General features: G+C 42.9%; 1 protein-coding gene across 1 annotated transcript in view; it reads left to right on the top strand.

The window, feature by feature from the left end:
* LOC110508394 (sterile alpha motif domain-containing protein 10) overlaps positions 1–17,657 on the top strand; it is a 103,005-nt gene that overhangs the window by 36,133 nt on the left and 49,215 nt on the right. Inside the window, exon 2 of the mRNA XM_021588899.2 lies at positions 12,704–12,885. Coding sequence (XP_021444574.2) covers positions 12,704–12,885 — 182 coding nt within the window. The remainder of the gene's footprint in view (positions 1–12,703; positions 12,886–17,657) is intronic.

The following is a 17,657-nucleotide window of genomic DNA, read 5'->3' as shown; positions in this document are numbered from 1 at the left end:
AATTCCAAAGGGTTCACATACTTTTTATTGCTACCGTCTACCTGTGTTCTCCGTTTGTCTGTTGCCAGTTCATTTGGTTCATCAAGCCTATCAGCGTGTTTCCCCTTGCTCCTGTCTGTTTCTAGTTCCTGTTTTCTTGTTTTGACCATTCTGCCTGCCCTGACCCTGCCTGCTGTTCTGTACCATGTCACACCACCCTGGATTATTGACCTCTGCCTACCCTGAGCCTACCTACCGCCCTGTACCTTGTCCCACCACCTTGGATTATTGACCTCTGCCTGCCCTGGCCCTGAGTCTACCTGCCGTTCTGTACCTGAGACTGCCTGCCGTTCTGTACCTTTTGGACTCTGATCTGGATTAACAAACTCTGCCTGCCCTTGACCTGTCGTTTTGCCTACCCTCTGTTCTAGTAATAAAAGTGTGTTACTTTGACACTGTCTGCATCTAGGTCTTCCCTAAAACGGGATAATAAGTTTTCAAAAATGAAGATATGGCTTAAAAATCATATCTATCACCCAACCATAGTTACCAACCCTTTAGCGCCTTCTACGACCAGTTGGTGAAAATACTGATTCAAAGCTCTAACATACACACACTGCTCAAAGAGTTTGAATGTTTAATAATAATAATTAATTGAACTGATAGAGCTTTTCCTTAAAGACAGAATCTCAAATAGCTTGTTAATCAAAATATACAACAAGAAGTCATTTAAAAAGAAATAAGCTACAACAGTAGATCAAGTCTGTTTGCTTCTTGAAGCCTCCAGGAGATGGGCAGCCACGGGCATGACAGGATGTGGATGCTCACAAAATGGCACTGGAGGGTTCTGGAATAATTGGCTCCTGACCAATTGAGCAATTTCTGGTATTTCTCTGTGCTGATGTTAACTTATTGTGTTTCCTATGACTGAAAAGAGCGTCTGGACATCAGAACAGCAAGCATTAACCTCAATTTGAATGAGGACTTCGGAGGCGAAAAACATATTGATTATCCGGGACCAGGTGCAAAACTCCGACACTCGAAGAAGGAGATGACGCTATAGAAACCGGCGTGCTGTATACCTGACGAGACTATGTCGGAGAGTGGATAAATCGACACTACCCTACGTTCTACATGCGAATGTGCAATCACTGGAGAAATGGATGAGCTCTGTTGAAGACTATCCTATCAACGTGATCTGAACAACTGTAATATCCTGAAGAAGGACATGGTAAAGAAATCTAAATGGTTTTTCTATACATCGCTAGGATAGATAGGTGGCATCGGGGAAACTCAAGGGAAGAGGGGGTGTGTGTGTGTGTGTGTCTCTTTTTTAACAGCTGGTGTGTCACGATCGTCGTATGGAGTAGACCAAAGCGCAGCGTGGTTAGAATACATTCTTCTTTATTTAATAAAGAACACGAAGAACACTTAAGCAAAAACAACAAAACTATAAAGACGAACGTGACCGCTATATAAACACTGTGCTAACATACAACTAGACATAGACAATAACCCACAAAATACCCACAGAAGATGGCTGCCTAAATATGGTTCCCAATCAGAGACAACGATAAACACCTGCCTCTAATTGAGAACCAATCTAGGCAACCATAGACCAAACACCTAGATGAAAACAACCCCATAACATAAATCTACAAAAACCCACACTATACAATATATTTATTAAACATAAGAATGAGTTTCTCACAACCCGGCTCGTGGGAAGTGACAGAGCTCTTATAGATAGGACCAGGGCACAAATGATAATCAATAATTTTGCTCTTTATTTAGCCATCTTACATATAAAACCTTCTTTGTTCATAAAAAAATGTGAATAACTCTCCACAGGTTAATGAGAAGGGTGTGCTTGAAAGGATGCACATAACTCTTCAGTGTTGGGTTGTATTGGAGAGTCTGTCTTAAATAATTTTCCACACAGTCTGTGCCTGTATTTAGTTTTCATGCTAGTGAGGGCCGAGAATCCACTCTCACATAGATACGTGGTTGCAAAGGCCATCAGTGTCTTAACAGCACAGTTTTCCAAGGCAAGAAACTGAGCGCAGCCCAATTCAGAAATCTGTCTGTGGCTTCTGATTTAAATAAATTGTTCACAGAACCGCTTGTTGCAATTTCGATGAGGCTCTCTTGTTCAGATATCGGTAAGTGGACTGGAGGCCGGGCATGAAAGGAATAACGAATCCAGTTGTTTGTGTCGTCCATTTCTTTAAAGTACCTGCATAATTGCACACCCAGCTCACTCAGGTGTGTCGCTATATCACATTTGACATTGTCCGTAAGCTTGAATTCATTTGCACACAAAAAATTATGGGAAGACCTGTGTGTTGTCCTTATTAATGTAGACAGAATAGAGCTCCAACTTCTTAATCATAGCCTCAATTGTGTCCCCCACATTGAATATAGATTCAGAGAGTCCCTGTAATCCTAGATTCAGATCATTCAGGTGAGAAAAAACATTACCCAGATAGGCCAGTCGTGTCGGAAATTCGTCATTATAGTGAAAATGATGGTCAGTAAAGAAAACTTTAAGCTCGTCTCTCAACTTTAAAAGAAATGTGTCAATAACCAGCACCCTTCTGTATGTTGTAAAAGCGTTACATGGTCACTGCCCATATCAGTGCATAGTGCAGAAAATACACGAGTTCAGGGGCCTTCCTTTAACAAAGTTAACCATGGTGGTGTCCAAAACATCTTTCAAGCTGTCAGGAATTCCCTTGGCAGCAAGAGCCTCTCGGTGGATGCTGCACTGTACCCAAGTGGCATTGGGAGCAACTGCTAGTATGGGGCTTGCCTGTCCTAGCCACTCGGTAGCTCACCATATCTGTCACTTCTAGCCTTTTATACATGTCTTACTACTCGAAAGTCATTTTTATTCTCGCTCAAAAAACTCCTGTGGCTTATTTTTCAAATTGTCATGTTTAGTTTCTAAATGTCTGCACAAGAGTGAAGGTTTCCTGTGAGAGAGTAACGGTTAATGTGATTGGATGTTAATTATTTGACTAGGCAACCAGTATTTCACATTGTGTCGTTATTTCACTGAACACAAGATGGTTTAATTTTGGCAGTGAAACGAGGCTACTTAGGCGAGAAAAAAAATCTCACCCAAATGTTTAGGCCGAAAATATAAATGGTCTGTTTGAAAATGTGAAGAAAAAAAACAAAACATCAAATAAAATGTGAATCACATTTTTATTTGGCGTTCACCCAACGGCATTGCACACACCCCTGATTACAGAGCATGATCATTACACACGTGCACCTTGTGCTGGGGACAATAAAAGGGACACTTTAAAATGTACAGTTTTGTCACACAACACAATGCCACAGATGTTTTCGAGTTTTGATGGAGTGTCCAATTGGCATGCTGACTGAGTGAATGTCCACCACAGCTGTTGCCAGATAATTTAATGTTCATTTTTCTACCATAAGCAGCCTCCAACATCATTTTAGAGAATTGGGCAGATGGCTCAAGTTTTAAGGGAGAGTGTAATTGGCATCCTGACTGCAGGAATGTCCACTAGAGCTGTTGCCAGAGGATTGACAAATCAAGAATCTGTAGAAAGAACTGAAAACTGCTGTTCACAAATGCTCTCCATCCAACCTCACTGAGCTCGAGCTGTTTTGCAAGGAGGAATGGGAAAAAATGTCAGTCTCTCGATGTGCAAAACTGATAGAGACATACCCCAAGCGACTTACAGCTGTAATCGCAGCAAAAGATGGCGCTACAAAGTATTAACTTAAGGGGGCTGAATAATTTTGCACACCCAATTTTTCAGTTTTTGATTTGTTAAAAAAGTTTGAAATATCCAATAAATGTCGTTCCACTTCATGATTGTGTCCCACTTGTTGCTGATTCTTCACAAAAAAATACAGTTAGAAGCCTGAAATGTGGCAAAAGGTCGCAAAGTTCAAGGGGGCCGAATACTTTCGCAAGGCACTGTATTTACTGTTTTATTCACGTTTTCAAGTACTGGTGACAAATAATGCATTCTGATTCTTGCATAGATTGTAATGGACACATATGATGTGTTTAAAATAGCTAATCCTTAGCTATAATTTTTGCCAGCTTCAGTATGTGTGGCGCCATGTTAGTTGAGATCATACAATGCATTCTGATTGTCACGTAAGCTTCTGTCAGACCAAAGATGTTATAACAAAACGAGGTGAAGGTTCACTCGACTGACTTATGGCGCTTTCAAGACAAATTGGAACTCAGAAAAATATGAGGTCAAATCATGATGTCAGTGATCTTCAAGTCAGACAGTCGGAGCTCTAGAAAGAGGCCCCAGAGAGTTCTTGAGTTGGAATTCCGAGTTGGATGACTATTCAAAACAACGGACCTCGTTTTTTTTCCAGAGTTCCCAGTCATCTTGAATGCACTGAAGTCGGAAGTCAGAGATTTCTGAGTTCCCACTTCCAAGATCCCAGTAGTTTTGAACTTGGCATCAGATTGTAACTGGTACCTCAGGGTTGCCTGTTGTATTTTTATTTAGCTTATGAACTTCTTTAGTGTTTGCCCCCCATGTGTTGATAAATCCCCCATCATAAAGATTTTAGCCGCATCTCTTTTCAAAACAACATTACATTAGTCCCTTGTACTCACCAGAGATTGTAAACAAGTCTAGCTGTTTGGTCGCTAAACTAATGTTTTGTGTTTTGTCAGCGCAACCAGTTATTTAGAATGGTTTTTGGAAGGAGTTTGGCTGTGTGATGTCCTCCGTGTGATGCTTTGATGATTAAGTTTGCATTCCTATAGAAGGTGAAATTGAGGAATAAAGTTGTGGAGATATTTATTTCTCATCAGTACAAAACATTGTTTAGATGCTTTTCAGACAACAATACTGTTTAGATGCGATCCGATGCGACTGTTCCAATTACATATTTGCGATGGTACGCTGCAGGGACCATTCAGCAATGGTCACAAATGTGTGATCATACACATGAAATGGTTAAGTTTACAGACGACATGATGGTGGTAGGCCTGATCACTGACGACGATGAGAGCATACAGGGAGGAGGTCAGAGACATGGTTAAGTTTACAGACGAGATGATGGTGGTAGGCCTGATCACTGACGAAGATGAGAGCATACAGGGAGGAGGTCAGAGACCTGGCAGTTTGTTGCCAGGACAACAACCTCTCCTCAACGTCAGCAATATTTGCCCATTATTTTATTTTCTCTTTGTATATTTATTCTTCGTTTTATTATTTTTCTAATTATCTTTTTTTTCTCTGCATTGTTTGGAAGGGCTTGTAAGTAAGCATTTCACCTGTTGTTTGCAAAGCATGTGTCACGACTTCCCCTGGAGTCGGTCCCTCTCCTTGTTCGAGTGGCATTCGGCGGTCGACGCCACCGTCCTTCTAGTCATCACCTATCCACTTTTCATTTTCCATTTGTTTTGTCTTTGTTTTCTACACACCTGGTTTCAATTCCTCCATTACATGTTCCTTATTTAACCCTCTGGTTTCCCTCATTTTTATGGGCGTGTTTTATGGTTCAGGCTGTTACTGACGGCTGGGTATTTTGTTGCCGGGTTTTGTTAATACGCCTGTTTGTCGTGGTACCGGTATTTTTCCAGTACCATAGTGTTGTGTTTATACTGGTGTTATCTTGTATTAAATACCTTGTCCACGCATCTCATCTCTCCTGCACCTGACTCCTTTCACCAGTTAACTACAGCCTTGACAGCATGTGTCAAATAATATTTAATTTATTGAGATGGTCAGCGGTGGTGGTGGTCAGGTCAGCATGTCTAAAGGCAGGAAGGTAGGCGACCAAACGGCTCCAGGGCGTCTCCACCATCTGCAGATTCTTTGTGTTGGGACTGTGATGAAGTTTGAGCTCCCCACAGAATACAGCCTATTCCTTACTTCAGAAGTATCCTCCTAAGCAATGAAAAAGCTGGCCCACTGCCAGTTCTGGATGCATAAGCCTCCTCTTGGTCACCGTTGGTGAAAAATAACCCAAAGTCAGTAGTAATGTATTTCTAATTAAAACAGACACCGGCTAGCTAGCATTAGCCGGCTTGTTGACAACACTGATTTTCAGCTATTTACGGGCAGGAATGATATCAAGATTTGATCAACACAAATGTAACTATTGAAAATAAAAACGTCTAAATATGATTACATATGAACAGGATTTGCATGAGTTCTTGCCTAGGCTGCCACTAGGCTCTATGGCAGCGGTAGGACTCTAATCTAGGACAAGCATGCTGAATTTATACAGTACACGTATCTACAGTGCAGTTCAATACAGATCATTAGCATATACATAGCCAACAATGGTTATTTCATCAATGCATACCTTCCCTGGAAAAAACATACACATACACACAGGTAGTAAGTCAGTGGGTAGTGGTTAGAGCTTGAGGACAGTCAATCCATCTCTCTGTGGTTTGAGGTCACGGCAGGGGAGCACGGTATCGATCTACACACTACATGTGACCATTACAATGAACTGGAGTCCACTCTACTTACATCACTTGTAGACCAGTGTGTGGGTGGATACAATGGAGCTTTGCTGTCCATGCAAGTTACAGTCCTTCCACCAGTTTACATTAAAACAAGTATTGAGAATCAACTAAATTCGTTAGAGACCTGTGATTTTTAGTTGAAGCTGATGATTAGACCAAGGAGCTCACTGATTCCCCCATCCCAGCTATCACCCTGCAGGACTCTGCAGGCTATTGCTGAAGGTACTTCTCTTTAGCGTGCGTGTTTGTCTTTAGACTATAGTGATTACACCTATTTCAGAGATGTGAGTGTTTACTTCGTAATATCAAGACCACAGGAGGTTGGTAGCCCCTTAATTGGAGAGGACGCACTCGTGGTAACGGCTGGTAGCGGAATAGGTGGAATGGTATCAACCACACTAAATACATGGTTTCCATGTGTTTGATGCCATTCCATTCGCTCCATTCCATTCTCATCATTTGCTCCAACCATTTGTCTATGCCCTCATCACCACATTTCTCCTTCATTACATATCTGTTTACCGTCATCCCACTATTCCTTCACCCTTTCATCCTTAGTAAGTCACCATCCTGACAGTTCTCTCCAGTCACCCCTTGTTATCACCCTTTAGCTTCATACCAGGAGGACGATAAACAGACAGCCTGAGGCAGTTCTATGATGTTCAGAGGTGAAGGAGCTAGTCAGTCCTGGATATAACTTAGGAGGGAGGGAGAGAGGAGGAAAGGAGAGGAGAAAGTATCTCTGCGTGTGTTATCTGAAGTGTAAATGTGTGACACAGTGGGAGATAATCAATAGTTCTGTTTCCTCTGTACTATCACATTGTACATCTATATGGGCTTATATAAATCACCAGCTGGGACGTTCACTCTCACTGGGAATGCAAGTCCTCTCCTCCTAACACTGTGCCCCCTCGGCCTCATAGACACGGTGCCTGGAGAGACTGAGTGCTAAGGTCAAAGTCTGGCATTTTGTACATTGACCTTTCAACACTTCTCTTTACTCTACTCTGGGGGTACAGATGGGCGATTATTTCCCCTGTTTCTGAGAGCTACAGGGCACATATACAATCTGTGTTCAGGATTGAGGGCCAGTGATTGTGCCTTGAAAAAAGATAGGGTTTTATTTCTAGATTTCCCTTCTTGCCTCCCCTCCCCTGCTCCGCTCTGGGAGATGGTCTAATTTAAGGGGTCCCATAGAGAGAGACCCCTTAAATACCCTGGTCCTACTCCATGAACACATTTGCTGAGAGACATCATTTAGACCACAGTTAGACCTAAGGCAAATCTGCTATGCATTTTGTGCTGTCCACTCTATATTTAGCGTTTTATGATTCATGTATTACAGAAAGCGTGAAATTACTGCAGAATGAAGTTTCGGACGCTCTCAGATTATGTGGCCAAAATGTGGGAGGGGATGCTTTTAGCCCCCAGAATTAGAATGCCCTCTTTTGGAGCAAATTAGTACTGTTCAAAAGTGCTATGGTATTCTACCGTGGGATTTGGATTGGAACAACCTTCCATGGTATTGTCTTTTAAAAAGGGGAATAGCTTGGAGATTTCAAAAGCTTTAGCTGTGATATGGTTAAGTGGAGATGGGGACGCGCTCCAATAGAGTCCAGGTGTTTGACCTGGTAAAAGGTTTGTTTTTGTCTATCCCTTTTCCCCTTGGGCTTTGCTCTTGACTCTGAGTCTCTCTCACCTTTCACCAATGAAACATACAGTGCCTTCAGAAAGTATTCAGACCCTTGACTTTTCCCACATTTTGTGAGGTTACAGCCTTATTCAAAAATGTATTCAATAGTTTTTTCCCCTCAATCTACACACAATACCACATAATGACGAAGCAAAAAGCAGGTTTTTCTACATTTTTTTTGCTAATTCATTCAACTTAAAAAACTTAAATTTCCAATTTATATAAGTATTCAGACCATTTACTCAGTGCTTTGTTTAAGCATCTTTGGTAGCGATTACAGCCTCAAGTCATCTTGGGCATGATGCTACAAGGCACATCTGTATTTGGGGAGTTTCTCCCATTCTTCTCTCCAGATCCTCTCAATCTCTGTCAGGTTGGATGGGGAGCGTCACTATTTTCAGGTCTCTCCAGAGATGTTTGATCGGGTTCAAGAACAGGCTTTGGCTGGGCCACTCAAGGACATTCAGAGACTTGTCCAGAAACCATTGCTGCTTTGTCTTGGCTGTGTGCTTAGGGTCGTTGTCCTGTTGGAAGGTGAACCTTCGCCCCAGTCTGAGGCCCTGAGCGCTCTGGGGAAGGTTTTCATTAAGGGGTTTCTCTGTACTTCTCTGTTCATCTTTCCCTCAATCCTAACTAATCGACCAGTCCCTGCCACTGAAAAACATCCCCACAGCATGATGCTGCCGCCACCATTCTTCACCGTAGGGATGGTGCCAGGTTTCCTCCAGATGTGGCGCTTGGCATTCAGGCCAAAGAGCTCAATCTTGGTTTCATCAGACCAGAGAATCGTGTTTATCATGGTCTGGGAGTTTTAGGAGCCTTTTGGCAAATGCAAGGCTGGCTGTCATGTGCCTTTTATTGAGGAGTGGTTTCCGTCTGGCCACTCTACCATAAAGGCCTGATTGGCGGAGGGCTGCAGAGATGGTTGTCCTTATGGAAGGTTCGCCCACCTCCACAGAGGAACTCTAGAACTCTGTCAGAGTGACCATCGTCTTCTTGGTCACCTCCCTGACCGAGGCCTTTCTCCCCCAATTGCTCAGTTTGTCTGGACGGTCAGCTCTAGGAAGAGTCTTGGTGGTTCCAAACTTCTTACATTTTAGAATGATGGAGGCCACTGTGTTCTTGGGGACCTTCAATGCTGCAGAATATTTTTTGGTACCCTACCCCAGATCTGTGCCTCGACACAATCCTGTCTCAGAGCTCTACGGACAATTCCTTCAACCTCATGGCTTGGCTTTTTCTCTGATATGCACTGTCAATTGTGGGACCTTAAATAAACAGCTGTGTACCTTTCCAAATCATGTCCAATCTATTTAATTTACCACAGGTGGATTCCAATCAAGTTGTAGAAATATCTCAAGGATGATCCATGGAAACAGGATGCACCTGAGCTCAATTTCGAGTCTCATAGCAAAGGGTCTGAATACTTACGTAAATAAGGTTATTCTGTCTTTATTTGCAATAAATTTGCAACATTTTCAAAAAAATAATTGTTTTGTCATTGTGTGGTACTGTGTGTAGATTTATTTTAATCCATTTTAGAATAAGGCTGTAACGTAACAACGTGAAAAAAGTCAACGGGTTCTGAATACTTTCAGAAGGCCCTGTATGCAGTTTAGTACTCTCCAGTGAACATCAGAGGTATTTCAAACCTCCTCTAGATAGAAGACTGCAATTCAAGTGAAGCATCTTTAACTTTCCTCTGTATTTCCACCGTCTCTTCCTTTCTCTTTCATTGTCTCCTTCCTCTCCCTCCATTCATGTGGTCACTCTCCTCTCCTCCTCTAATCCCCTCCTCCCATCTCCTTCCCTCATTCCTCTCCTCCCTCTCCCCTCTAGGTGATAATATATTGTATTGAGAACGACGGTAGCACTTAATACAACATCACTTACTGAGGAAGTCGAGATGGGGGAGATGGCCTGGCTCCAATCTGATCAAATATATATAAATATAGACAGACAGATGGCCAAGGAGATATATACTCTATCCTGCTGAATCATAGGAAAGGTACAGAGAGAGTGCTATGGCACACACAAGTATACAACTGAGACTGCGTCATAAGAGACCAGGAAACACACATTGGAGACAACTTTTTAAAACTAAATTAAACACCTGATTTCCCATAAAGAGCACTAATTCTGAGCTTTTGTCAAATGTACTGCACTAGAAAGTATAGGGTGTCATCAATTTGTATAGGGTGTCCTCATAGGGTGTCATCATTAAATTTGACTGCACATATCCCCTTGGGCTTTGCCCTTGACTGAGTCTCTCTCACCCTTCACCAATGACACGTCTGATGTGTCGTTTACTGCTCTGCAGTGAATATCAGAGGTCATTCAAACCTTCTTCTCTGGATAGAAGACACTCTAATCAAATCAAATGTATTTGTCACATACACATGGTTAGCAGATGTTAATGCGAGTGTGGCGAAATGCTTGTGAGCAGAGAGTGACCTGCAAATGAAACCATAAGCTCTGATGTCAGTTATAGTGTTGTGTCAATGAAGGTGGGGACAGTAGTTAATCATGTGTGGCTGGTCTTAAAGGCTCAGTGCAGTCAAAAATGTGTTTATTTTTTATTTTTTATAGATTTCCACACTGAGGTTGGAATATTATTGTGAAAATTATGATAATGCCCTTTCAGTGTAAGACATGTTCAAAAGACTGCCTGAAATCTCAGCCTATTTTGGTGCGATAAATAAGTTAATTGACCAATAAGAAAGAGTTCCAAACCTCTCTGCCAATAATAGCACGTTCTGTTTTCCCTTCCCTACTCAGACCACTCCCAGACAGTCCGAGCAAAATTCTTGCTTGAGAAATTGCCATTTGCTAAGAAGCTATTATGGTACTTAATTGTTGCCCCTAAATGACTTGAAATTGAGATAAACATTGGATCCTTAATGAAGAGGTGTATATCCTGTATAGTACTGTGTATATCCTGTATAGTACTGCGTATATCCTGTATAGTAGTGGGTATATCCTGTATATTACTGTGGATCCCATTCCCTAGCCAGGAGGTTCACTTTATTGAACAGAGGCCAGTTTAGTTCACTGTGAAAGGGTGCTGGCTGATGAAAGCACTTTGTCTGGAACACTTTCAAAGGGACTGGAATAGATTGGGTATATGGTTGGTGCTGGTAATAAACCACTAAAACCTGTAGACACTTTGTCTGGAACACTTTCAAAGGGACTGGAATAGATTGGGTATATGGTTGGTGCTGGTAATAAACCACTAAAACCTGTAGTCTCCCAACATTCCTCAGTTATTCACCAAATCATTATCCGTCCCTCCCACTATCTATCGCTCTACTCCTCCTTCTCTCTCCATCTTTCTCTCTCTTCGCCCATAACCAGTCGATTTACAGTTTACTGACAGGACTCTCCACTCTCCTTCCTCTTCTTCTCTCTCCCTGCTAAGTTTACTGGGAAGGCCCGCTCAATGCTTCTCCTCCTGTTCTCTCCCTTCTGTCTCCTCCTCTCACCCCCTCTCTTTCTCCTGTTCTCTCCCCCTGCTAAGTTTACTGGGAAGGCCCGCTCAATGCTTCTCCTCCTGTTCTCTCCCTTCTGTCTCCTCCTCTCACACCCTCTCTCTCACCCTCTCTTTCTGCTGTTCTCTCCCTTATGTCTCCTCCTCTCACCCCCTCTCTCTCACCCTCTCTTTCTGCTGTTCTCTCCCTTCTGTCTCCTCCTCTCACCCCCTCTCTCACCCTCTCTTTCTGCTGTTCTCTCCCTTCTGTCTCCTCCTCTCACCCCCTCTCTCTCACCCTCTCTTTCTCCTGTTCTCTCCTCCTCCCACCCCCTCTCTCTCTCACACCCTCTCTTTCTGCTGTTCTCCTCTGCTGTAATCTCTGATATTCAACCCCACAGACAAACAACATAGGACAGCAGAGAGAGGGACCACATAATCGACAGAGATGGGAAAGCAGAGGATGGGGGAGAGAGGGGAGAGAGGAGAAAGCAGAAGCAGATAGGAAAGACATCACTGCTCTCTGAAATACATCTCTCTTCAGTCTCTTTTCCTTCCTTTTTTTTGTTTCTCCTTAATGTTTCTCTGAACTCTGTATCACCTCTGCTCTACAGAACAGTCTCTGGCTTGTCAGCTGTGAGCAGATTTACACCAGAATTGTCCAGAATTGTCAAAACTCAAAACACTGTCTCTCTGTCACTATGAAACACAGAACTAAATAGAGACTGGGGAGAGAGAGAGGGGCAGGAGAGAAAGGGCAGGGTTACAGTAAGTTACAGAGTTATAGAACTGTAGTAGTAGTCACATTGATATTGAAGAGTTTTTGTTCAATTAATCCTGGATTTGAGTTTAATATTTTTAAACCATATTTTATTTTCCGTAAGTGATCTCTTATTATATATACAGTATGTTTTATGACTACTATGACATGGCCACATACAACTGAGAGTGTTTTTAACTGAATGGTTTGGGGGATTTTATTCAACAAGCTCTCGGTCTCACGTCAGAATTAGAAGTGCATCTATGTTTCTCAAACGTCTAATAAACTAAACTGTCTGTCTGTCTGCAGCTGCGTCCAGCTTCAGCTTCTGCCGTGCATCCCTGGAGCAAACCGTTTCTGCAGAGGAGCTAAGCTACCAACTGCCTCGCCGGCCAGGGTCTAGTCTCACCTGGCACGATGGGAGGGGACAGATGAACACGTATACACGCGCCGTCAAACTACTGCAGCAACCTGGCTCAAAGGGCATACAGGTATAGTGGGCATAGTTTGGCTTTGGAAAGTTTTCAAACCATGACTTTTTCTACATTTTGTTATGTTGCAGCCTTATTCTAAAATGGATTAAATAAAATAAAAAGTCCTCAGCAATCTACAAACAATACCCCATAATGACAAATACAGAAATACCTTATTAACATAAGTATTCAGACCCTTTGCTACGAGACTCAAAATGGAGCTCAGGTGCATCCTGTTTCCATTGATCATCCTTGAGATGTTTCTACAACTAAATTGGAGTCCACCTGTGGTAAATTCAATTTATTGGACATGATTTGGAAAGGCACACACCTGTCTATATAAGGTCTTATAGTTGACAGTGCATGTCAGAGCAAAACCCAAGAAATTAGGTCGAAGGAATTGTTTGTAGCGCACCGAGACAGGACTGTGTCAAGGCACAGATCTGGGGGAAGAGCACCAAAAAATTTATGCAGCATTGAAGGTCCAAGAACACATTGGCCTCCATCATTCTTAAATGGAAGAAGTTTGGAACCACCAAGACTCTTCCAAGAGCTGCCAGCCCGGCCAAACTGAGCAATCGGGGGAGAAGCAGATGGTCACTGTGACAGAGCTCCAGAGTTCCTGTGTGGATATGAGAGAACCTTCCAAAAGGACAAACATCTCTGAAGCACTCCACCAATCAGGCTTTTATGGTAGAGTGGCCAGACGGAAGCCACTCCTCAGTAAATGGCACATGACAGCCCACTTGGAGTTTGCTAAAAGGCACCTAAAGACTCTCCGACCATGAGAAACAAGATTCTCTGGTCTGATGAAACCAAGATTGAACTTTTTGGCCTGAATGCCAAGCATCGCATCAGGAGGAAACCTGGCACCATCCCATGCTGTGGTGGTGTTTTTCAGCGTCAGGGTCTGGTCAGGATCGAGGAAAAGATGAATGGAGCAAAGTACAGAGAGATCCTTGTTAAAAACCTGCTCCAGAGCACTCAGGACCTCAGACTGGGGCTAAGGTTCACCTTCCAACAGGACAATGACCCTAAGCACACAGTTAAGACAATGCAGGAGTGGCTTCTGGACAAGTTTCTAAATGTCCTTGAGTGGCCCAGACAGAGCCCGGACTTGAATCCGATCTAACATCTCTGGAGAGACCTGAAAATAGCTGTGCAGCAACGCTCCCCATCCAACCTGACAGAGCTTGAGAGGATCTGGAGAGAAGAATGGAAGAAACTCCCCAAATACAGGTGTGCCAAGCTTGACGCGTCATACCCAAGATGACTCAATGCTGTAATCACTGACAAAGGTGCTTCAACAAAGTACTGAGTAAAGGGTCTGAATACTTATGTAAATGTGATATAAAAAGATGTAAAATAACTTTTTGCTTCGTCTTTATGGGATATTGTGTGTATATTGATGAGAGGGAAAAACAAATCCATTTTAGAATAAGGCGTAACAAATGTGGAAAAAAATCAAGGGGTCTAAATACTTCCAAAGGCACTGTATGTAAAGACAAGATAAAATCAATAAGTGTGATAGGTGAGAGAGCCTATCACTTGTGATTTATATATTATCTCTTGTGAATTGCAAACTGTGCGTGCTTTATTTGTGACTTTTTCAAATCACCTCACGTAGCCCATAGGCCTATATGTTTTGATAAGGTTAGTATCACAAGTAAAGTGACCAAATAACTAATGAAGCACATTAATCTGCTTTAAAAAGGGGTGTAAAGCCTAACTTGTATACACACGCAGCGCTTGAGTTTCAAGTTTGGGGAAGATAATTTTCAACATAAAAATGCACCTTTATAATAAAATCATTACCTGCATAATCCCAGTTGTGGTCACTTTCGAGAATGGTGTTGTCCTGCTAATGGAACATACATGCTTACTACAGTGTTCACATTGCTGAGCGTATAATGTGAAGAAATAGCCTAATAGTTTATCAAAATGTTAAGCAAAACATTCTCATCTGTTGTGTCAGGCTCATTGCTTCAAACAGGTTTTTCCATGGTAGTGGTTGTATTCATTTGGGATCTATCGCATCCCACAACTGTCCCAGACTATGTTTAGGAATATTTATTTCTCGCAAAGAGTCAGCTTTTGTACTATGGGGGATAGTAGATTGACATATCCTTAATGCTTTTGCTGTTCGTTAGGCCTACTCATCTTGTTGGCTGAAAAAGTAAATGTGGACAGTTCTTCCAATATCTTCAATATGCACCTCTGAATTGGATAAGGAAGCATGCAGTTGCGTCCCCGACAGACATGTAAGAAAGACCCAATCACATGACTGAGAGCGATGTGAGTGAGAGGTGCTTTGGCACGCAGTCGGGGAGAAGGGTGAATGATTATATTCAGCCCAAAGGCACAACGGGCACTGGCCGCAAAAGGCATGGATTTATTAAGAAGCTAGGGGGCACTATTTTTATGTTTGGAAAAATAACATTCCCAAAGTAAACAGAATATTTCTCAGGACCAGATGCTAGAATATGCATATAATTGACAGATAAGGATAGAAAACACTCTAAAGTTTCCAAAACAGTCAAAATATTGTCTGTGAGTATAACAGAACTGATATTGTAGGCGAAACCCTGAGGAAAATCAAACCAGGAAGTGGCTTCTATTTTGAAAACTCCATGTTCCATAGCCTGTCTTTGCTCCATTTAAAGGGATATCAACCAGATTACTTTTCCTATCGCTTCCTCAAAGTGTCAAAAGTCTTTAGACATAGTTTCAGGCTTTTATTTTGAAAAATGAGCGAGAAAGATAACATCGTCATTTATGGCTGCAGCGTTTTGCTTGGCGCAATAGAGTTTGGGCAGCCATTGCCTTTCCCTTTCCTACTGAAAAAGACAGTTGCGGTTGATATTTTATTGATAATATATTTTAAAAACAACCTGGGGATTGATTATAAAAAAACGTTTGACATGTTTCTGTGGACATTTTCAGATACTGTTTGGATTTTGTCTGCGTTGTCGTGACCACTCTTTCCTGTGGATTTATGAACATAACGTGCCAAACAAACAGAGGTATTTTGGATATAAAAATAATCTTTATGGAACAAAAGGAACATTTATTGTGTAACTGGGAGTCTCGTGAGTGAAAACATCCAAAGGTCATCAAAGGTAAACGATTAATTTGATTGCTTTTCTGATTTTCGTGACCAAGCTACGTTGATGCTAGGTGTTCATAATGTTTTGTCTAGCGATCGATAAACATCACCAACCAAGATCAGTACACCGTGTCTACTTCTACATTCTGTCTGCTGACAACATATCACTGGGTTTCATTTGAGGGAACTAACTGCCAATGGCAGGGAGAGAGTGAGAGAGAGGGGAGAATGAGAGAGAGCGCAGAACACTCCACTCCAGACCTTGACCATATCCTCCACATCACAGCAGAACAGACAAATGGAGAACCCCAAGCCCAGGGGATCGAACACCCTCTGAGCACCCCCGTCAGCCACCCTGATAGCCCTCCTGACAACCCCCCCTACACCCACTGAGGACATACACAAGCCACAGATTGTACACCGTATGGACTCAAATTGAAATATATACAAGAAAATAAACTTTTCCCCAAACACAGTGTCTAAACTCTGGTGGCCAAACATCCAGCGCGCCCTAGACCTTCTCTCTGAGGACCAACTAGGTTCACCTAGCCACATAATAATTCACACAGGCACACACGACCTGAGAGCACAGCAGGAAAGGGTGGCCACAGCACTCAAGGGAGTGATTAAAAAAGCTTCTTCTACTTTCCCCACCGTACAGCGTGTAAATGCAAGTATTTACCATGACTGTGCCTCAAAATCAAATGTTTACCTGGCCCACGGCTCCACCCTGGACTTGATTAGCCTTTTACGACCAGGTCCACCTATACAAGGCAGCAGTGCCCACCTTCTCCCGGACCCTAAAGGACATCGCCCTCAACCGCAGCCCCAGCACCTCACACTGGAGCAACAGATCAATAGACACCACGCCCAGACCATTGAGACACTCTTCCGGCAGGACCCAATTTGAGAGGACTTACATCCAGACCACAGCACCACCAGACAAGTCCACACCAATCCACCCCAACCAATCAACACCCCCCCCAAGTCAACCATGCCCACAACCCATTTAGGCCCCCGCGATTCAGACCTATGCCCCTCCTGCCCACCCCATGCCCCCCACTCCTGCAAACAGGGCCTCAAGATGAAAGTCACACATACACCCAGGCAGTGAACAGGCTAACAGGCCCAACCCCCACTCTTACACTAGACCAAGCCAATGGCATGTACCTGATGCTCAGCAGGCTCTGCTCACACTTACTGGTCTGAGGCCAAACCACACGGCTGACAACATTAGACACTTTATGGAACACAAAGCCTTCACTATCTCATCCTGGAATATCCAAGGTCTGAGGTCATCTGCCTTTGGCCTAAAGGGCAGGAACCTGGACATCAAAGAAATCAGAAATACAGACTTTGTCATCCTACGAGAAACATGGATTATAGGATATGGACCCACTGGTTACCCTCTAGATTACAGAGAGCTGGTAGTCCCATCCACTAAACTACCAGGTGTGGACCCGGGAAGGGACTCAGGGGTTATGCTAATATGGTACAGAGCAGACCTAACTCACTCTATTCAATTAATCAAAACAGGAACATTTTACATTTGGCTAGAAATTCAAAAGGAAATTCAAAAGGAAACAGAGAAAAACGTCCTCCTGTGTGCTACCTATATCCCCCCACTAGAATCCCCTTTAATGAAGACAGCTTCTCCATCCTGGAGGGGGAGATCAACCACTTC

This window comes from Oncorhynchus mykiss, chromosome 28 (genome assembly GCF_013265735.2).
Source record: "Oncorhynchus mykiss isolate Arlee chromosome 28, USDA_OmykA_1.1, whole genome shotgun sequence".
NCBI classification, from domain to species: domain Eukaryota; kingdom Metazoa; phylum Chordata; class Actinopteri; order Salmoniformes; family Salmonidae; genus Oncorhynchus; species Oncorhynchus mykiss.
Note: the sequence above shows the minus strand (reverse complement) of the source record. Positions and strands in the feature narration are given on the sequence as shown.